The sequence below is a fragment of the Biomphalaria glabrata genome, chromosome 2, assembly GCF_947242115.1.
Source record: "Biomphalaria glabrata chromosome 2, xgBioGlab47.1, whole genome shotgun sequence".
Classification (NCBI taxonomy): domain Eukaryota; kingdom Metazoa; phylum Mollusca; class Gastropoda; family Planorbidae; genus Biomphalaria; species Biomphalaria glabrata.
The window spans coordinates 39719601-39743254 of NC_074712.1; the positions used below are offsets into that span (position 1 = coordinate 39719601).

The 23654-nt window shown below is 38.8% G+C and overlaps 1 protein-coding gene across 2 annotated transcripts in view; it reads left to right on the plus strand.

Annotated features, from left to right (window-relative positions):
• Nucleotides 1-23654, plus strand: part of LOC106065162 (short transient receptor potential channel 7-like) — a 354560-nt gene that overhangs the window by 266994 nt on the left and 63912 nt on the right. The window contains exons 1-2 of one of the 2 annotated variants that reach the window (XM_056020486.1): nt 8034-8606; nt 18114-18767. In XM_056020486.1, the coding sequence (XP_055876461.1) occupies nt 8421-8606; nt 18114-18767 (840 nt within the window). In that variant the 5' untranslated portion in view covers nt 8034-8420. Of the gene's footprint in view, nt 1-8033; nt 8607-18113; nt 18768-23654 lie in introns of those variants that run through there. The other variant, XM_056020485.1, reaches the window with a different exon arrangement.

Genomic DNA, 23654 nt, shown 5'->3' on the forward strand with positions numbered 1-23654 from the left:
TTCAGTTGACGTCTCATAAATCAGTTCACGTCTCATAGTTTGACGTCTCATAGTTCATTTCACGTCTCATAAATCAGTTCACGTCTCATAGTTTTGACGTCTCATAGTTCAGTTCACGTCTCATATTTCAGTTCACATCTCATAGTTCAGTTCACGTCTCATAGTTCAGTTCACGTCTCATAGTTCAGTTGACGTCTCATAGTTCAGTTCACGTCTCATAGTTCAGTTCACGTCTCATAGTTCAGTTGACGTCTCATAGTTCAGTTCACGTCTCATAGTTCAGTTCACGTCTCATAGTTCAGTTGACGTGTCATAGTTTAGTTCACGTCTCATAGTTCAGTTCACGTCTCATAGTTCAGTTCACGTCTCATAGTTCAGTTCACGTCTCATAGTTCAGTTCACGTCTCATAGTTCAGTTCACGTCTCATAGTTCAGTTCACGTCTCATAGTTCAGTTCACGTCTCATAGTTCAGTTGGCGTCTGTTTGTCTGAGGGAACATTAATTGATGGAGTTTTTTTGGACCTAATTTGAATTTTTTTTTGCTTCAGAAAATTCATTGGAGTAGTTACTGGCAATGTGCGAAACGCGTTCTATGGAATGTCTGCATCTACCGTCAGGCAAAGTAGGAATGGTGATCTTTGAAAGATATTAACAAATAAAATATAAATTATATGTAGAAAAAAAAAAAAAACAGAGTTTATATTAAGTGTAGTTGAATCAGTTACTTTGGATCAGTCATGTGATTACATTTGCAATAAATTAGAACTAACAATAATAAATCTGTGCGATCAGAAATATTTTTACCAATTTGTTTTTGTTTACGCAATTTCATGCTTTTAATGCGCTATGATCCTATCATTATCTGGACCAGTTGGGAAAGGGGAAAGGAAAGATGGGGGTTAATGTTTCCGTGATCGCTTTTTAAATGCATAAAAGAAAATTTTCACTCAGGTGTCAAACCTCCTCAAGGGGACTAATTCAACTTATAGCATCACATCTGTCAAGTACGATTTGTCTCCCTTGTTCGATACCAAACAAAATAATTAATAACCAATAGTTATTAACAATTTGGTTGTTTTCTGTTTTAATTGATTATTGTTTTGTCAGGCAAAGAAATAATTGTGCAAAAATTTAACTTGATCCGAAATTGTGTGTAGGAGAAATAACTTGTGCAAATTTTTTACCAGACAGACAGACAGAGTTGCCATAAGCTTTGTAAAAAGACACAAATTGAACGAAATAATTTCTTAAGGCTAAAAATACATTTGTAGGCCCCGATAAGGCCCGTATGTCTGTGACTTATACGAAATGCAATCTCAATATTGTAAAATCAAATAATTTTTGAAGTCATCAAATGGTGATTAAAAATAGTACATGTAACACACATTAGTAGATATAATTTTGTTAAGTTTCTTCTTACTAGTCTACAAAGTGAAATTCAAAGATGCAGAAACACTGTGCCTAATGAGCTTGTTCAACTTGCTACTGGAAACAGGACTAGAAGATCAAAGTAATTCATAATACCATAGGCCATAGACTATATATATATATACCATAATACTCATTAAGGCTGCTCATTGTTTTAAAATATTTTCGTCCGTTTCTTATAAAATAGAAACATAAAAATTAAGGAAATAATGTTTCAAAAAATGTGTGCATAAATCAAAGACAAAAAGTCTCCTCTGCCGCATGTTTAATTGGTACGCATTTTAAACTCTCTCTCTCTCTCTCTCTCAACTCTTCTGTTGCTTCATATTAATGATCTCAAATTAAAAACAAACCGCTGTCAGACCCGTAGCAGTCATGGAGTTCCATGAAATCTTTGACGACTCATGTTATAGTAGACGGGTTTTGATCTCATAGACTTTGAGTGCCTTTATTAAAACAAACTTGATACTTTAAAAACAGGACTTCACATTTACATTACTGGCGAATATTATTCCTAGCTACGTGTATTATTAATGAGAAAACTATTTCAAACAACATTTCACACTTTGCCTAAAGCAGTTTTAGGTCTAGGCAAAGTAGGAAATGGAGAAATTATTATCATTTCCTACATTGCCTGAAATCTTCAGGTATTCTATAGAGTGTCAAGGCAATTAGGTAAATAATAGTGTTTCTTTAATACAGCAATGTTCTTTATTCCTGATTTTAAAAGACATGAATCAATAAAACTGATTAACCAATTCGTCAATTAATTGCTGCTAATTTATTATTTTGTTTGATACCAACCTGGGAAACGAATTCTAACATTTACAGATACGGCTAAATACGTAAGGAGCTTCCCTTTACATACTTGAACAACTTATTTCTCCCACACCAGACTTTGAGCTTATTTCTCCCACACCAGACTTTGAGCTTATTTCTCCCACACCAGACTTTGAATTATTTCTCCCACACCAGACTTTGAGCTTATTTCTTCCACACCAGACTTTGAATTATTTCTCCCACACCAGACTTTGAATTATTTCTCCCACACCAGACTTTGAGCTTATTTCTCCCACACCAGACTTTGAGCTTATTTCTCCCACACCAGACTTTGAGCTTATTTCTCCCACACCAGACTTTGAGCTTATTTCTCCCACAACAGACTTTGAATTATTTCTCCCACACCAGACTTTGAACTTATTTCTCCCACACCAGACTTTGAATTATTTCTCCCACACCAGACTTTGAACTTATTTCTCCCACAACAGACTTTGAATTATTTCTCCCACAACAGACTTTGAATTATTTCTCCCACACCAGACTTTGAACTTATTTCTCCCACACCAGACTTTGAGCTTATTTCTCCCACACCAGACTTTGAGCTTATTTCTCCCACAACAGACTTTGAATTATTTCTCCCACACCAGACTTTGAATTATTTCTCCCACACCACACTTTGAACTTATTTCTCCCACACCACACTTTGAACTTATTTCTCCCACACCACACTTTGAACTTATTTCTCCCACACCAGACTTTGAACTTATTTCTCCCACACCAGACTTTGAACTTATTTCACCCACACCAGACTTTGAACTTATTTCTCCCACACCAGACTTTGAACTTATTTCTCCCACACCACACTTTGAACTTATTTCTCCCACACCAGACTTTGAACTTATTTCTCCCACACCAGACTTTGAACTTATTTCTCCCACACCAGACTTTGAACTTATTTCTCCCACACCAGACTTTGAACTTATTTCTCCCACACCAGACTTTGAACTTATTTCTCCCACACCAGACTTTGAACTTATTTCTCCCACACCAGACTTTGAACTTATTTCTCCCACACCAGACTTTGAACTTATTTCTCCCACAGCAAACTTTGAACTTATTTCTCCCACACCAGACTTTGAGCACGTTATTTCTTTCACTTTCCATTCTCGGATCAAGTTGAAGCTTTACAGAATTGTTCATTGTTCTTAAAAAATACAAAAACCAAAAAAAAAAAATCAATCAATTAGTTAATTAAATAGTGGTAATTAATTCATTTTGTTTAGTATTGACGGAAGAGAATAAATTTACAATTTTGTAATATACGATGTAAATGTGGATTTCTTCCCCTAAGATAAGCTTTGGTTTTCTTTTAAGTATTTTAAAACATTTTGCTTGTTAAACTACTAGTTATACATAGGTCAGTGTTCATTAGTGTTCTAATAGCAGACATTGTTTTCTACGGATTAATTTTTGTCCCGTGTCTCCAGCATTAACTCTCTCTATAATTTAAATTGAAGCAATTTATCCGATTGCACCAAAACCGCGATAACATAATCAGGTCAATACTTGATAAATCCTCTAACAGGAAAGAGCAAAATATCTGGAAAGGAACTAACATGCAGAAGAAACTTGGCATATTGCCGTCATCATTTGTGCAATCTTGACCAACGGTCAATAAGTTATTCCGATACTACTGTGGAAAATCTTTTTCATTGCTGTGTCCATCTAAAGTAAGGAGAAAGTAGTGTGGTTAGGATAGACAGATGGACTCAGTCCGCCCAACAGTCGGATGTAGAGTGTAGTGTGGTTAGGATAGAGAGATGGACTCAGTCCGCCCAACAGTCGGGTCAGTAGCGTGTAGTGTGGTTAGGATAGACAGATGGACTCAGTCCGCCCAACAGTCGGGTCAGTAGCGTGTAGTGTGGTTAGGATAGACAGATGGACTCAGTCCGCCCAACAGTCGGGTCAGTAGCGTGTAGTGTGGTTAGGATAGACAGATGGACTCAGTCCGCCCAACAGTCGGGTCAGTAGCGTGTAGTGTGGTTAGGATAGACAGATGGACTCAGTCCGCCCAACAGTCGGGTCAGTAGCGTGTAGTGTGGTTAGGATAGACAGATGGACTCAGTCCGCCCAACAGTCGGGTCAGTAGCGTGTAGTGTGGTTAGGATAGACAGATGGACTCAGTCCGCCCAACAGTCGGGTCAGTAGCGTGTAGTGTGGTTAGGATAGACAGATGGACTCAGTCCGCCCAACAGTCGGGTCAGTAGCGTGTAGTGTGGTTAGGATAGACAGATGGACTCAGTCCGCCCAACAGTCGGGTCAGTAGCGTGTAGTGTGGTTAGGATAGACAGATGGACTCAGTCCGCCCAACAGTCGGGTCAGTAGCGTGTAGTGTGGTTAGGATAGACAGATGGACTCAGTCCGCCCAACAGTCGGGTCAGTAGCGTGTAGTGTGGTTAGGATAGACAGATGGACTCAGTCCGCCCAACAGTCGGGTCAGTAGCGTGTAGTTCTATTCGACCAAGACTTAATATTACGTCCAGTTCCGTGTTTCTCTTGCCCTTCTCGACATCAAAGATCTGCGCCCGCCGGCCCCCCGTTTAGCAAGTTTTATGTTACAACTTTTGAGGGCGTACGGGGCGAGAAAAAAAATGTGATGCTGGGGCGACAGAGAATTAAGTGTTGCCTAACAAGATAGCCCTTTTTTTTTTCTTTTGGTGCGCGTAATTTTTTTTTTCTTTTTCTTCTTGATCGATCTTTGACTGGAAGTTTACTGTCTACAAGAAGAAATGAGATCTAAGCCAGCCCGTAGTATTCAAGGGAATAAATGGAGTGGCTAGGTTCTGGGTGTAGTTCTCGAAGTCAAACATTATTTGGATTAATGTCAGGAGAAGTTTTGTGTCTAAAATCTAAAATTAAACACATGATGATTACGTTTTGGAGCGCTGTTGTTTGTATTCCACGTTGTAATTGACTCTAAATATCTCAAATGGATATAAACTATTTTAAAACTGTGTTTAAATTTGTTGATCTTGGTGGGTTGTTTTTAAATGTGTGATTTCTCAAACGGATTTCTAGCTTCTAAAGGATTCAACGGGAAATGTGTTTTTTTTTTTTTTTTTTTGTGGAAGTTTTTATAACGCAAATGTTTTTAAAAAAAAAATTTAAATGCGAACTTTTCAAACTAGAAACATAAGCTTTAGGACGTATTCTAGAGGATTTATGACGTATGACGTTAAATACGGACGTATAAAATAAACTTTAGGACGTATTCTAGAGGATTTATGACGTATGACGTTAAATACGGACGTATAAAATAAACTTTAGGACGTATTCTAGAGGATTTATGACGTATGACGTTAGATACGGACGTATAAAATAAACTTTAGGACGTATTCTAGAGGATTTATGACGTATGACGTTAAATACGGACGTATAAAATAAACTTTAGGACGTATTCTAGAGGATTTATGACGTATGACGTTAAATACGGACGTATAAAATAAACTTTGGGGCGTATTCTAGAGGTTTTATACGCATGAAGATTCGGACGTATAATGTAAATGGAAGGTCGTATCATTATATAGTCATTAGATTGTACATATTGTCTTTATTAAAATAATAAAAAAAAAAAACTACAGTGCCAATTCGAAACATTTTTTAACACTACTCACATTAGTCCAAGAATATCCGGATTAAAAACTTTGTGTGTCTGTATGTGTCAATTTAACCTAAAAACTGGACACGTTTTTTTTTTTGTTACTTGTCGTTTCCAGCCTATTTGTTGAAATAGCCAACTCCCTGACCACGTATTGGTTAGAACATGTGACACATTGGAGGAAGGGGGAGCAACTTGCAATGTAAAATACAGTCATGAACAATGGTTCAAACAATGACGGACTGTGCTGGCACTATAATGGTCGTTTTGTTCTTTAGTACTAAAAAAAAAACAAAAAAAAAAACTGTATTATTCAGTTTGAAATGTGCATAATTAGGGGTTCTCACACTTCATGGGCTACAGAAAAATATTGTATCATGTTTATTATTAGCGGTTTATTGTGAATGTAACATCTGAAAATATTGAATCCAGATCTGACGATCAGAAGACGTTAGGAGCTCAATATTTTTTTTATACACGATGGACGTATTGTGTGCGTGGGAGAGTGTGTATGTGTCACTACCAGGACAACGGACGGAGATGCTGATAAATCAAGATTAGCAATATTTATGAGTAGAGCTGCTCCTGCCAAGAATTGGCGGCAATCCATCCAGAACTCCACGCGATAACATCTCTCTGGCCAACAGTTTTAAATTTTTAAAAAAAATGCGACTCAATACGTTTGGCGCCTTTAAAACAGAGTTATACTCCATGCACAAACCGTCATACGTCATAGTGGCTTTCTTTAGTCGAATAGCATTTTTGTTCTTATTAGTTCGGATAAGTTCTGAGATTTTTCTTACCAAAAATGTGACGTCTAAATAGTAACTATTATCTCTCTATGGTGTTTCTTTTTTTGGTTTCTTAAAGATATTTAGAAAGAACTATACGATTAATGTATATAATTTAGCTTTAAACTTAAACAAGAAATTACGAGTAATACACCAGTGTAATGTTTATTTGGTTTTGGAACTATTATTATACATGTATACCATGCTACGCTGAAGTAGTCGCGTTCCCAGACATTGTGGTCTATAGGGGAGATGATGTAAAGGCAATCTGTTTCTGTGGCCCACGGTTAACGAGAGTGTCATGTGGCCAGCACAACGACCAACCGCCTTGACTTTTCCCAACTAATATCAGGTACCAGAGCTGGGTGGATTCACATGCGCCCTAAAAATAGCCGAAAAAAAAATCCAGTCTTCATTCAAATTCGAACACGGGACCCTCCGTTTCGGAAGTCAAGTGCTTTACCACTCAGCCACCGCGCCTCCACGTTGAAGGACGTTTATTATAATTCTCATCTATAGTATCGTTTTATTTTAAAGTATTTTTTGTTTGTATGATTTAGTTCCGGTAACGGCGGAGGGATACAACAGTCAGGCGAACACACAAGTGTAACACTCTGTCCTAGTGGTAGCCAATACTTGATGGCGTCAGCGAACACACAAGTGTAACACTCTGTCCTAGTGGTAGCCAATACTTGATGGCGTCAGCGAACACACAAGTGTAACACTCTGTCCTAGTGGTAGCCAATACTTGATGGCGTCAGGCGAACACACAAGTGTAACACTCTGTCCTAGTGGTAGCCAATACTTGATGGCGTCAGCGAACACACAAGTGTAACACTCTGTCCTAGTGGTAGCCAATACTTGATGGCGTCAGCGAACACACAAGTGTAACACTCTGTCCTAGTGGTAGCCAATACTTGATGGCGTCATAGTGTTGAGTTCTTGTAGAACTTTGACATTGTGAATCAAGTGAAGGTTTTAAAGCCAATGTCAGCTCCACAAAGTCTTTCTGCTGCATGGGCTACAAATATTGGCTGTCATGTGACTAACAACAGGCGTAACACAATTGATACTCCGTATCGAAAATATCTCCAGTCTGATTCAAAGTTCCAGGTCACTCTAATCCTATCAGGCAATTATGAAACCTCTCCCCCTCTCTATCTTCGAAACAGACATCTAATCACCATAACCCCCCCTCCCGATCCAAATACCGCCTCAGCTCACACACACACACATATACCCACGCACACAACACACACTCATGCGCGCGCACACTACAAAAAGTTGTTGACAAGCAGCTTTCGAAAAACTTGGTTTCGCCTTCCCGCGCAGTGGATTACGTCATAGACGACTGGTCGGATGTAATTTGGCCGCCGTACCATAACGTCACAGCACTGGATACATAATTGCTTCAGTTTAGTCTGGAACGTCACGTGATACTGTCCTCGTTCATCAGCTCCCTTGCTGAACTTTCCAAAAGACTTTCAGAAATCTCGAGAAGTCGAGAGAAATAAGCTGGTCTTGTTCCAACCTCTGTTCTGGGCGTTAGTAGAGTGCATTCATATATCTCTTCGGAAAGTCATTCCATCAAAGGACAATTACATTAACTTGATTCGACAATGGAGTTCTTCAATTAGAGAAATTCATTTAGAATGAGTTTGGAAACACTCTCACATCGCTGGGCACATCGGCTTAGAAAGTGCAGACGACTTCTTATCTTGTGGGATTTCCAAGTGATTTAAACGGAACTCGGATCACCATAATGACAACTTTACGCGTTCTGTATAGCACAATGTTCCGAATTGGTTCCTTTAGCGAGCCAGGGGAGGGCATGGAGGAGAATCTGGAGGAGTTTGAGGAACATGACAAATTGTATTACAATTCTTTTCTCAGTGGACCTTATTTTCAAAATGGACTTCAGTTTTTAATGGGTCGGACTTTCGCTAAGGTGAGATATTTTAATAACCATTTATTTAGTTCAGTGCATATTTTGTCCCCTTACGATTGGGACGTTTGTTTTATTTCCACCAAAGCGGAAGTGGTAGAGCGAGGTTTGAACTGAACAGCCTCAATGGGAGGACATTTTCTTCATCCACTGAACTATAAATATACCTGGCATTTGCTTATGGGAAGGAAATGATGGGTGGTAATAGTTCTTGGCATGTTATCTCGTAAGCCGCTTGCTACAGTAGCGAATCATCTCTACTTCATTAATAAGATAACCTAGAGGTCATGCTTTGGGGCTTTGTTCTTCTACAGCTAACATATGCCTGGATACATAATACTCATTTTGATATATTTTAGTATTCATATGTATTACATTATTTTGAAATGGCTCTTTGAATACAACATCTCTGAGACGTTTCTCAACAGCTTTGCCCTATAGATAAATGACATTACATACATCGTATTACGTAGTGTACTGTTTTTAGGTTTACATTTCACTGTAATGGTTTGATTGGAATTTTGTGTTTATTTGGTTAGGATGAACTGTCTCAATCTAACCTGCAAGCTAGACAAAAGAAAGTCTGACTTAAAATAACGATGTCATGGCAACAGAATTTGAGAACAAGTCATTAGAGTTTTATAACTTGAAAAGTGAACACTGAACCATAATTTACATGTAAAAAATCACAACCTCATATTCAGAAAAACACAAAGAGATAAATTTCTTATCTTAAATGCTAGGACTAATTGCTCCTTCTTAGCTAGTGCCATTAAAGCATGGAATGGGTTACCTGAATCAAACAGGAAAACCAATGACTTAGTAGAGTTTAAGTCTCAAATAAACATGCTCTGCTAGATTTTAACACGTGACTACGATAAGTCTGTAATTATCTACTTTCATGAAGAAATTTATATAATAAGGTAGAGAGAGAGAGAGAGAGAAAGAGAAAGAGAAAGAGAGAGAGAGAGTGAGAGAGAGAGAGAATTTGAAGAACAAAGAGGAACAGATAAAAAGATAGGGATATGAAGTGATAAGTAAGTAGGCAGTGATAAATAAGTAGGCAGTGATAAATAAGTAGGCAGTGATAAATAAGTAGATCTATATAGAAATAGAAAAATCCAGTTAGGTGCTAAATGAATAAAAAAAAAAAGGTGCATGGCGTTGTCTCTCTTCCAATTATGACGTAATCAATGAATGGCAGAGAAGTTATTGAACTAAGAAATGATGTCAGGCTTAGTGTAGACTTGATTAATTGTATCCATGCCATTCCAGGTTTGGCTGGTCGAAGGTCTCAACTTATCTATTGAATAAATGTCTAGCTTATATAACTTCAATAACATTACAAAGTCTCTTTCACATTTCTGCATAGTGATTTAGTTTGTATTCCGGGAATATTGTTGGGGTTTCTTGGGCCCCTAATGTTGATTCTTTCACAACATCTTCTCAAATCACGTGTCTCTGTCATCTGCCTTTTTTCAGCAAGGGCGGACTGGCAATAGGGGTGTTTAGGCAATTGCCTAATAGACCGATCCCCAAATGGGCATTTGGGCTGATGTCGAACTTCAGGTAGACCCGCAATATCATTACATTCTCTTATATAAGGCGTCCACTAATCGTGGCGACCGTAGTCCTGAAGCTGTTGACCCGTGGGCTTGTATAGAGCTGCAGTCTCTTGTACATCCCGCGTACATTCTAAGCGATTAATGTTAACAGCACTGAGAGTTTGTCATTACACTTGGAGCCGAGGAGTAGATTTCCATTAAACACAAATTCTTCATTGTGTTTTATCTTTAATACCAATTATAAACTAGCTTATCTTCACTTGGGTTATTTCATTTCACTTCCAAATATAAACTAGCTTATCTTCACTTGGGTTATTTCATTTCACTTCCAAATATAAACTAGCTTATCTTCACTTGGGTTATTTCATTTCACTTCCAAATATAAACTAGCTTATCTTCACTTGGGTTATTTCATTTCACTTCCAAATATAAACTAGCTTATCTTCACTTGGGTTATTTCATTTCACTTCCAAATATAAACTTGCTTATCTTCACTTGGGTTATTTCATTTCACTTCCAAATATAAACTAGCTTATCTTCACTTGGGTTATTTCATTTCACTTTCAAATATAAACTAGCTTATCTTCACTTGGGTTATTTCATTTCACTTCCAAATATAAACTTGCTTATCTTCACTTGGGTTATTTCATTTCACTTCCAAATATAAACTAGCTTATCTTCACTTGGGTTATTTCATTTCACTTCCAAATATAAACTTGCTTATCTTCACTTGGGTTATTTCATTTCACTTCCAAATATAAACTTGCTTATCTTCACTTGGGTTATTTCATTTCACTTCCAAATATAAACTTGCTTATCTTCACTTGGGTTATTTCATTTCACTTCCAAATATAAACTAGATTATCTTTATATCGGTTACTTCACTTCATAAAAAAAGCTTATCTTTACTTCGGTTATTTCATTTCGCTTTTCTGTTGCAGAACATTTATCTAAAAAAAAATGCACTCTCACAGAGGCGTATCAAGGTACCAGTGGGCCAGCGTTCTAAAATATGCCCCCAATAAGAAACTGTTCTGTGTTATAAACAAAAAAAGGAAGTTATCTTGTATATCAGACGAGTTGACCAATGCATAGCCCTTTAACAAGTCTTCACAGTACTGCTAGATTTAAAACACGCACTGAATAGACCAATGTATTTTCTTTAGGTTTATTATAACTTCATAGATAAAATGACTTTTTGTGACTAGCTTTAGTAGAGCATGAAGGAAATCAATGTTTGAACCACAAGATGTCTTTCTGATATTTAAGATTGGTCTAGAACTATCAATCCATCACACAGACACACTCAATGAGAGTGAAGTAGTAGATTACAAACGTTTTTTTTTCTCATGTCTAGTGCTTGAAAGGTTTTCTGCTTCTGAACCTATTTTTTTATGTAGTGTATTTCAATCTTTCAGTTTAAAAAAAATGGTAAATCAAAATATGTGGCCTTGATATAACGGTGAATATAATATATGAATTACTGCTGAAATAACATTTCATATAAATTATAATGACATAATCAGATACATGTAATGTATTAGCCAAAATAAATGATGACTTGGTTCTAGTTTCACTTAGCGATGTAAAGATCTAGTTTGACGATACCTATCCCTCAGTAAATGTAGAGACACTTCAGAACAGAAGACTAAAAAGTAAAGCAACAATAAAACACGGAACTTATAAACATAAAAACACAACCTTATAAATACTTAGACAAATTTATGGATAAAATCACATTTCTTATTCGCTATCCTTGGAGAAATTCAAACCAGCGTCCATCTTCCCTCGTGCCATTACAGCTTGTCTTTTATAAAATAACATAAACTACGAAACAGAATAAACTGAGCTCGTAAATACTTCTTTAAGACTAGTTTATAAAGTAGCTCATAAAACAGAAATAGTTCATTGAACTAGTGTCACTGTTTCCTAGTTGTTCTACTAAGACAGCTAGCGATATTCTATTCCATTACGCTTTGATATCCATAGTGCAGAGCAGCAGTGACTGTGGTGCTGTGGTGGCAGTGGTGCTCAACTTTCTTTGGTCTGAGGAGGCAGACAAATATCCAAACTCGCGTTTCGGCGCCTCACTTCGAACTTAGTCTCTAAGGCTTCTTTGTGCACTATTGGAAAAAAGCTTCGAGGAGTCTGATAACATGAAGCCACAGACCAAAGCAGCCTGCCTACCGTAGTAAGGGCACAGGGTGTAAACAATACAAAGTTGATCTGTTTATGTGGCCTTCGAGGATATCAATGTGATCAACAATATTTGTTTTCTTCCTAAATAATATTGCCGTTTGTCCACCCAGTGGGAAGCGTGGTCGAGAGGCTAAGTGCGCTTGAACTTGGCTTGTTTTGGCTACCTACGAAGTGGGCTCGAGGTTCGACACCCGACTCGGACAGAGTTGTGTTTACTGAGCCTAAAGACAGCACGGAAACCAACTCCTAGATACCCCCTCCCCCCCCCTCCCCACTGTTCCACAAATGAGATTGGACCAAAGCGCTCTGAGCATGCTATAAGCATGAAAGTAGTGCTATATAAAAGCTATAATAATAATAATAATAATAATAATTAGATTTGGCTCCCCCCCCCCCAATTAGAGTAATGTCCTGGTCAGTTGCATTATTTACACTGTTCTAAATCCGTCCCAGGATACACATGAAAGCTTGGTCCACTCATTATAAGCCAGAGTTTGATTTTATTTTGTTTTTACCTTGTGACGTATTTTGGCCCTGTCCTGTACACAGTGCCGATATCATTCAAGATGTCTAGGAATGGTACATTAACTGTACTATATAACTTATACTCTGTATGGCTAACACTAGGGATAGTCTTAGCCTTGCGAATGAGACTACAACAAAAGAACAGTGAGGGGAGGGGGGGGGGGTTAATGTAGTCCCTGAGACGTTACCAACTAGAAATGGTTTAGGTCTACGTTCATTACTTTAAGGGACAACTGCTCAGTTTGCTAGAGATTAGGGTCAGCAGAGAGTCACTGTCCAGTCTGCTAGAGATTAGGGTCAGCAGAAAGTCATTCTTCAGCACGAAAGCACATCGATACATTGGATTCATTGTGTTTATGGTTTTTTTTTTGCTCCCCGGTGATCCTTGATTGAATAAAGAGGCGTGGCTTATCTAGTGTTTAGTACTGAATCCATAAAGGAACGTTTTGTCATGGAACATTGTTATTGATCTTAGCATAACAATATAGTATTATATTAAAAGTTGGTCTGAACAAGACACACTACTAGTGTTTAACTTTCTCACACACACAGTCGCACATAAGGTCAAATACACAGTCACACACATATTTACATACACACTGCCACTCACTCACACACTATCACACACAGTCTCAAACTTAGCAACACACAAATCCACACACAAATCAACACACACAGAACTCAATCACACACCGCCACACTCATGTTTTCTTTAAACTAAGTACCACAACCAGAACTGGTGTGGGGGGGGGGGCGAATAAAATGAATGAAGGTCTTGAGACAAGTCTCAAGTTGCCCTTCAATTATCATTGAGGGCTTACATTTAGGTCACACATTGGGGGGCACACATTCAGGGCAGATATTGAAGGCACATTCTGGGCACACAATGAGGGCACACATAAAGGGCACATACGGTTAAATATTGAGGGCACACATTTAGGGAAACATTGAGGACCTACATTGGGACAGACATTGAAGACATACATTCGGGTCACAATTGGAACAGACATTAAGGACATAAAATGAGGGCACATATCGGGGTCAGATATAAAGAAAAGACTGTGAAAGACAATGACGTCATCTTTGATACACGTCACGTAATGTCATCCTTTATCATTTTTACGCTATCCTTGATAATAATTTCATAAATAGAAATAACAATATATCTTTATTACTTATTATGCTTGAGGGAAAGTCCTATTGTCTTACAAATGTGCATTTCACCCAAAAAACATGGCCTCCAATATCGTATGCCGATATGCTATAGAAATGAATGAGAGTGGTGTTCCTTTATACTTTAAATAAATTTTATGAGAAAAGCTATGTGGTCCACATTAGTTACATATATAATACGATGCTTTCTTTAACCATTTTAATCATTGGCAATATTTAGGAAACATGAAGCTTATGTTGCTCATAAGTAACAGCTACAATTTATTTTTAATTAAGGTGGTATTTTATTTCTTGAGGAGAATCGTGTAAAAAACAAAAAACAAAGACATAATAAAATGAACGAATAACATTCATCTTATTGGCCAGTCTGCATAAGTTGATTGTGTCAAGGTTTACCTCTGACCTCACCAACTCTATTCAGCAGAGACCACACCCGTAGTGTTCTTTTGTATACCGTTTAATTTTATTATAAATGTATTTGTTGTTGCATATTTTAAAACTAAAAAAGAATTAAATGGAACAACGCTTAATGTGTAGTCAAACACACACACTCATTCGTTCATAAACTTTGTAATTATTCAAATGGTGTTCATTTAGTGTCGAGAATGTCAACTAATTGTGTGCAGACGAGATTTGTTGTTAGCCAGAATCTCTGTGCTAAAATCTGTATTTTTCTGTACAAGATAGTTTTAATATCGGAGAGCTATCGGAAGTTGAAAAACCTAATCGACAAAACGTTATTAACGGCAGTGGAAAGCTGGGCGTTATTTGTTTTGTGTGGTCTGTCCCATGGGCGTAGCCAGGATTTTTGTTCCGGGGGGGGATTTTTTTCTCTCCCCCCGACCCCCCCCCCCCCCCCCCCCGCGGAAAAAAAATTATATGTATTTATTTGTGTGTGTGTGTACATAATCTTTATTACATTCTGACCCTTCATTCTTTCGGAAGACGTTTATTGTGCCCTAGAATAGGTTCTTGCATGAGTTAGTGGAAAAATTGTAGATTCCCCGCTATTACTAGCAAGGGGGTCTGGGAGAGCGCTAGTAGCTTCCCCAGCTCGGGGCGAAGCCCCACCGCCAAGCACTATTTCTGATATTGAAAACCAAAAAAATGCATATTCTGAGGTATCTACACTGCATCTTCCTGCTATTAAAAAGTTCTATTTCAAAAACCATATGTTCTATTCTTACTGACTTAGATCCTCCCGCGCCGTTCGGAGCATTTGACGTCAAGCTGTTTCCATAAAAATCTGCCTCATCCCACCCGCCATGAGGACCTCCATGAATGAGTGGCGTCTGACCCTTCATTCTTTCTACTCTAAAATAGGTACTTTCTGGAGTTAGTGAAAAAATTGTAAACTCCCCGTGCTTGGTAGCAAGGGGGTCTGGGGGAGCGCCGGGAGCTCCCCGAGCGCGGGGCATAGCACCGCCGCCAAGCACTATTTCCTCTATTGAAAGCTAACAAAATGCATATTCTGAGGTATCTACAATGTATTATCCAGCTATTTAAAAAAACTAATCTGCTATTCTTACTGACTTAGACACTCCCGCGCCGTTCGGCGTATTTGGCGGCAAGATGTTTCCACAAAAATCTGTCACTGGCAATGTCTGAAGCCTCTTCCCACCTGCTCTGAAGACCTCCATGAAAGTGTGGCGCTAAACTGTACTAGGATATCATTGCAACTTTTCTTATGCGCAATTCATTATGTTGGAGAACATGTCCAGCAAACCTCATGGTCGCTCTCGCACAATCTTACTAAGGGGTCGACTCCCAGTTCGGCATAGGATTTCCTTGATTTAGACCCGATCTCTATAACTGACGCCTAAATCTGTCCTAGCCATCTTTGTTGAGCCACATTTAGTGTTTTTCAATTTCGGCAGATGACTATTCACTGCAGTTTATTAACGGAGCCCAGCCACTGGTAAAAATGTGTAACCTCTCTTGAATACGCTCTTGGAATTAAGTGACTTTAGTTTGCTTTAGATTTTATATCGAAAAGAGAAGTTTTATCGTCAAAATATCTGTTGGGGGTTTTCCACCTCAAAATGCTCTTTAGGGGGATCTTAAACTCAAAACCATCTTGAGGGGGGTTAAACTTTTTAAAAAAGCCATCTGTAGAAGAGGGGTTTAAACTCAAAACCCCCGATTGGATTGGCTACGCTCAAATAATTTTAGTATTGTTACGAATCTCACTATCCAGGCTCTCTGCAAACTGCACCATACACCACCAACTTAAAGAACTTGACAACTCAGGGCTCCAAAGTAACGTAACACTTTAATAGTTGAATACATAACAGCCAATACTGTACAATTGGCAACACGTACACTGTACAAATATCTCTCCGATAACACCGTTCCGCCGTATCAACTCTTGCACTGGCCTCTCCGTCTCGTTCCGGGCTTGCACTGGGTTCAACAGTTCGGGACTGACTTCACACAGTTGGGCTCGTTGTGTCGGACTCGATCACAGACCAAGATCAAGACGCCGTTCGTCGCAACTGTACTTGACAGTACTCCGCACTGAACCGTCGTAATGCTCCGTACAGAACCACACCGTTGAACTGTGCTGTAGTCGACCGTGTTCTGAACTCCTGTCGTGAACCCGCTTTCTGAACCGTCTTGACTGCGACACCTCCGCTCTTTATATAGGGTCCCTACTGGCCTTCTAGAACTAGACAGAACGCCGCTCGACGTTTCTAGGTGGTCAGATGACTACAACTCTCGTGACACTACTGAGCTCTGTTCACGACGGCGATTCTTCCCGAACCGTCCTGTTGACACTCGACTCGGCTGACAGTCGTAGCTCGTCACGGTTGACCGCTCGTCTAGCGCTGGCCTGGGGCGATTTGCGTCGGCTGACTACACACACACCACTACCCCCATCTGTGCCACCACCAGTATGTAATTTGCTTTTTTTTTTTATATTGAAGAGGTATTTTTAGCATCAAACCTCTCTGAATTGTGGTTTAAACTCAAAACCCCTTTTGGCAACGCTCATAACATTTTGAGTGTGTAATTTGTTTTTTTTTTCTTACACTGAAGATGTATTTTTTATCCTCAAACTTGAACCCCTCTGGTAGGGGTTTTAAACTCGAACCCCCTGGTAGGGGTTTTTAAACTCGAACCCCCCTGGTAGGGGTTTTTAAACTCGAATCCCCCTGGTAGGGGGTTTTAAACTCAAAACCCCTTTGGTTGTGCTGGGGCAAGTGATGGTTTAGTATTAAAATCTCAACTAAAATAAACAAAATCAAAGCAAAAAATCAGTCACTAAATTCCGACTCCCCCCTTCGGGGGGGGGGGGGATTTCATTTCGGGGGGGGGGGGTGTTTGAACCCCAAACCCCCCCCCCCTGGCTACGCCCATGGTCTGTCCGTCCATTTGTCTGTCACATTTGGATCTCAAAAACTTACCAAAAACTTGTGTCCTAAGACCAATGACGACAAAGACACATATATTGCTTCATTCACAACCACTCACTAACCTCTTCTCACCGTCACAGTAGAAACACACACACACACACTCCATGACACCACATCGCTAACAATGCTTCCATTTCTTTGTTGACTCGTTGAAAATTACATTTGCTGTATTCATGCGACCAGCATGACCTCGTACAATGTCTGCGAGTGACCACTGGGGATCATGCATGGAATATACATTTTTGTAGAGATGAAGGAAAATAGTTGATATTCAAAATTTGAAGTTCATTGTTTATGATATCCACAAATTGTTGTGCAGTTATGTTAATTCAAAATAGGCTCAGTTCTTCGTATGAAAAAAACACTAGTATTATAATACATCACTTTAGACATAATTATCACTTTAAAAACTAACAATCCTTTTAAAAATCGTATTTTCTGTTTCATGTTAATATTGATTAAAATCTTGAAGGCTGCCATTCGAACTACTTTGCTTATCCAAAAAGGCGGTCCCCAAAGCCCGCCTTTGAGTTTGTGTCATAGCGCAAACTATTCCTTAACCTTTTTATTTTTAAATAATATAGTGTTATAACTTGTTAATAATATTTCTTCCACTGCTTCTTTGTTCACAGCTCACGGACGAAGAACGAGTGTTTCTGAACGCCGCCTACCTGGGAGATGTCGGCATCGTCAGGCAGTCCTTAGAGGACTCGGTGGAGAGCTCCCTCAATGTCAACTGCGTAGATTACATGGGCAGAAACGCTCTGCACCTGGCCATAGACTCGGAGAAGCTCGACGTCATCGAGATCCTCCTGGACAACCTCAGCTTCAACTGCATCGAGGAGGCGCTCTTGCACGCCATCTCCAAGGGCGCCACCAAGATCGTAAAGCTCATTATCGAGCACCCGAACTTTATGGCCGGGGAGGACAAGCTGAAGCGGATGGGAGGGGGAGACGCCTTCTTCCGACTGGAAGAGAAAAGCCAGTTCCCCCCTGACATCACGCCTCTGATCCTGGCGGCGCACTATAACAATCACGAGATCATCCAGATGTTTCTCTCCAGGAACCACACCATCGAGAAGCCCCACCCCATCTCTTGTAAATGCCAGGACTGCGTCACAAAACAGAACTACGACTCGCTCAAGCGGTCAAGGTCACGCTTGAACGCTTACAGGGCTCTGGCTAGTCCGGCGTACATGGCGCTGTCCAGTCCAGACCCTATAATGACCACATTCGAACTCAGACAGGAAATGATGAAACTAGCAGAAGTTGAAAAGGAGTTTAAAGTGAGTACATGTTCAACTCTTTTAGCTCATACCATGTCAGTTTGTAACGCAATAATGACTCTTTTTGGTAGGATCTTTTATTAGATAGTAGATAGTAGTAATGTCGGAAAAGACAATCTGAGGATCGCTTTGAGAATGTAATGCCCTAGGAACCAATCTGGGATCACTTTGAGATTGAAATACAGTAGGAACCAACCTGGGGATCCCTTTGAGATTGTAATGCAGTAAGAGCCAATATTGGGATCGCTTAAAGATTGTAATGCTGTAAGAGACAATCTGGGGATCACTTTGAGATTTTAATGCAGTAAGAGCCAATATGTGGATCGCGTTGTAATGTGTGTGGCGGCAGAAACAATTTCTTTATCACTTTAGGATTCGTTATGTTTCATGTCACGATTGCTTACATTTCACCCCTCCTTCCGATTTCCTGCACACTTTTTTACACCAGCGCAGTTCATTTCTTCTTTGCCTCGATAGTCAACAACATCGGACACATAAGTTAACAATAAACCTATATTTGTTAATTGTTTGTCTTTTTTTTTTGTTTGTTTATTTTGTAGCGGATGAAGGCCGCGTAGCCCAAACGTCAAATATTTTTATTTAGTCCGGCAGGGTTATCTATATGTATGTTTATTGTGCTTAAATTTTGAATGGGTCTGTGGTTGCTTAGAGTGGGTTCCTTCGAAAAATTTATAAAGTTTACCTGCCACATAATATAAAGCCTTTCTTTTGGGCTGACATGATTTTAATTCAGTTTATTTTCATTGTTATGATTTTGTTCTGCGTGTAAAAACATACAAAGGGGATGGGGACGAGAAGGAAACGGAGACAAGGGAGACTATTCTTAAGATGTACAAGCAGGAATGACACAGCGAGAAAAGAATTACTCGATTAGAGTAAGAATAACAGTCATTGCCAAAGCTTTTATTAACTCACTTCATCTGTCTGTCTGTATGTCTGTCTGGATGGATCCTTTTACATACATTATTTCTCCCACTTTCCATTCTCGGATCAAGTTAAAACTTTACACAGTTATTCATTGTGGATGGCAACATATGAATTAATCGAAAATAGTAACTAATTATTTCCACTAGTCGTAATGAATGAAGTTTGTTTTATATAGAGACTGTACCCAGGAGAGTAGACATTTAGGTCGTTGGCTACAAATTTGAAACTAGCACAAGATAGCCTTCAAGTTTTTAAAAGTAGCCCAGTGGCCAGCACGACGGCCTTTCACCATGGTGGCTCGAGACCTCCAGTTCAAATTAGATTTGAACAACTTTAAAAAAAAAAAAAAAAGCTTTTGAAAAGGCTGAACGGAAAACTTTTTCCCAGGTACCCCTTCTCCCCCCCCCCTCCCCTGGAAAAAAAAAGTCCACAAAAGTGATTGGACCATCGCGCACTGAAAATGCTAAAAGCATGAAAATTGCGCTAAACAAAAGATAAAAATATTTCCAACCACATAAATTTATTATTATTATTTTTAGTCTATACCTATTAAAAATTAATGACATGATTGATTCCAAATAATTGATGCCATTTCACTCAATATAAGCTTTCTGTACCAAACAAATTGTTTTACTTGTTATAGTTTTGCTCTCTAAGTTATAAACACTGTACAATGAAAATGATTTAGTGTGTCCATGGAGAGACGCCTTATGTTATGTAAACCGATTTTGTTTTTAAAGAGCGAGTAAAGCTAAATAGAGAAAATAAAAATGATTGTGGGCATGTCACATGATTGCGTCACATTGAACGTCACAAAAGACGTATCGTCTGCAAGACACACGTGACCTAGGTTACACGTTTAATTTATCAAATCTTTTTTTTTTTTGCCATTGAAACTCCAGGATGATAGCTGAACTTAAACTCCTTTACCCCACACCCCATAATTTTTGTGAATTCACTCTGCACACATTTTAAACTTTCTTTTATCGAATTTTTTATAATTTTCAAGAGATTTCATAAAAATAAATTGACACTATAAATTAATTGTACTGTAGGTTATGTGAGTAACAAAACACATGCTTTTAACTGCCTTCTAATGTCTTTTCTTGCTGTGATTTGAAGTATTTATAACTCTCGTTTCCGCTCTAAACAGGCTCATGTATATATCTGAACTTGTATAAACTTTTTCTATTCCATACTTAAACGTTTACATACTTTCAACAATAACTACAGACATACATATACATAATAAATGTTCTATATTCCTCTAGCTGCTCAATTATAATATACCAGTGATGCCCAACCTTATTCGCCCGGCGGGCCATTTTCATTTCCGACACTCGTGTCGCGGGCCACATCATCGAATAGATAAAAAAAAATGAAATAGAGAATAATTCCATTTTAAATAGTTTTATTAGAAACCTGTAGCACTACTAGGCCTACGTACACACGTAGGGCGATTACGTAAGATAGGTCTCATCCGTTTTATTACTGAAAGGTTTGTCTGCTCAATGAAGTGCTTGTAAACATTGTGATCGTCCTTAACACTTCATTTCGGACATTTGAATAGTTTCATCAGGCGAAGAAATCAACTGTCTGCATCACTCTAAATTTCTCAAACAGGGATGTCTGGCTTTGTAAGTCAATCAATTCCAGTTGAAGATCTATCGGAGTAATCCTCAGTGGCAATAGAAAACATTTCAAAATCTGCTACTCTGTCATTTAGTTTTGCGATGCGTTAACTGCTTTTTTTACCCAGGACTAATTCTTTCACCACTGATAGAAAGCACTTTTTTTTACGCATCATTTCTCATAATTTGAGCAACACTGTAACTTGTCCTCATCCTGGACACATTTCATTCATTTCTTGTCTCTTTGTTCTCGTCAGTCGCTTTACTCATTCAACTAGGCCTAGCTTAGCGGTCTTTTCTTGGCGGTTAAAACCAACAATGCCGCCATATTTTTTAATGTTTTGATTTGCAAATGACTTTTTGTTATAAGTTTTAAAAACAGCCACAATTCTGTACAAATCTTGTTGGCATATTTTCCACAAAAGCAAAGATATCTGCACTTTCTTCCCGAAGTTTCTACATTCATATTCTAGTTTTCGTTCCTATGACTCTCATTTCATTAACGCTCAAATATTTAAATGATACGTACCATTCTCTTTGATATCAAAAGAATTTTACCAAAAAATGATGCAGAATTGATGCCCTGTGTTACACACAACATATTACACGACTAGCTCAAGACAGCAGAGGAATTATTCAAGAACCTAAAACAACTGTCAACACTTGTCATCAAAAAATAAACGTCATTTTCATTAAAAAAAAATTAATAATATGAATACCATAGATTAGAATGAAATCCATCCAAGAAAAACAGAGTCCTAACGTAGGAAAAATACATATTTCAAACTTTTAAGAATTTTTCTTCACTTTGTTCCGAGGTTTAGACGGGCCGGATGGAAACACTTCGCGGGCCGGATCTGGCCCGCGGGCCGTAGTTTGGGCATCACTGTTTAAATATACCATAAAAGCAAGACTTCTAGCAAAAATGAATATTTTATAGAAATCACGCCAGACAGTATGTAGGGATATGAAAAATAGCCAAAGATTACTTTCAATACACTACTTAATTTTATAGGAATACACTTTTAAAACAGTTTATTGGTAAAAAAAAAAAAAAGATGGATCCACAGAGGTTTATAAAATTTATTGATTTTTTGAAAAATTCCACTCCAATTTGATAGCTAAACAGATCATACTGATGAAGTATTTAGTCATTGATGAAAGTACTTTAAACAATCTAATCACCACAAATCTCAAGGTTCTCAAAGCTGTTATGAAAATCTGACTTGTTCGTATCACAAGGTAACTGTTATTAGATCTCGCTATGTCTGGTTAGTAACTTGATTCTGTAAACCTGTTCTCATTTCGATCCGAGCCTCGCGCGGGCAGAGCCGCGCGTCATCTGAAGGGCTATTAAATAATGCTTCTACAATACAGCGTGGGGTCAATGGAGTGGCCATCAGGGCGGACCATTCTTCGACGCGCGAAAACAATTTATCCGATGACATCCGGGTATCTGGACCACGCCATAAAGACAGCGAACGAGTTGATCCAATTTACAGAAGAGCCAAATTGTCCGCAGAATGGGAAATCGTTTAAACGTAATCACAGAATGTATTTGGGAAGTGGATGGGGGGACGAAGTAATGTGGGAGGTGTCAAGACGTGTGCCGTGTGGGAAGTATCAATGAAAGATCAAGGGAATGAATGAAAGAGTAGAACTATTCACAGAAGTCTTTTATACGACTGACAGGATCACATAGATTGTTGGCGAGGTTGTCGTTAGTTTGTAACTCCAGGCAGCTAGTTCAACTTACCCTTGGAAGTGTTGGTATGTAGCTCCAGGCAGCTAGTTCAATTTACCTTTGTATGTGTTGGTTTGTAGCTCCAGTCAGCTAGTCCAATTTACCTTTGTAAGTGTTGGTTTGTAGCTCCAGGCAGCTAGTCCCCACTTACTATTTCAAGTGTTGGTATGTAGCTCCAGGCAGCTAGTTCAACTTACCTTTGTAGGTGTTGGTTTGTAGCTCCAGTCAGCTAGTCCCCACTTACTATTTCAAGTGTTGGTATGTAGCTCCAGGCAGCTAGTTCAACTTACCTTTGTAGGTGTTGGTTTGTAGCTCCAGGCAGCTAGTCCCCACTTACTATTTCAACTGTTGGTATGTAGCTCCAGGCAGCTAGTTCAACTTACCTTTGTAGGTGTTAGTTTGTAGCTCCAGGCAGCTAGTCCACACTTACTATTTCAACTGTTGGTATGTAGCTCCAGGCAGCTAGTTCAACTTACCCTTGTAGGTGTTGGTATGTAGCTCCAGGCAGCTAGTTCAACTTACCCTTGTAGGTGTTGGTTTGTAGCTCCAGTCAGCTAGTCCAAT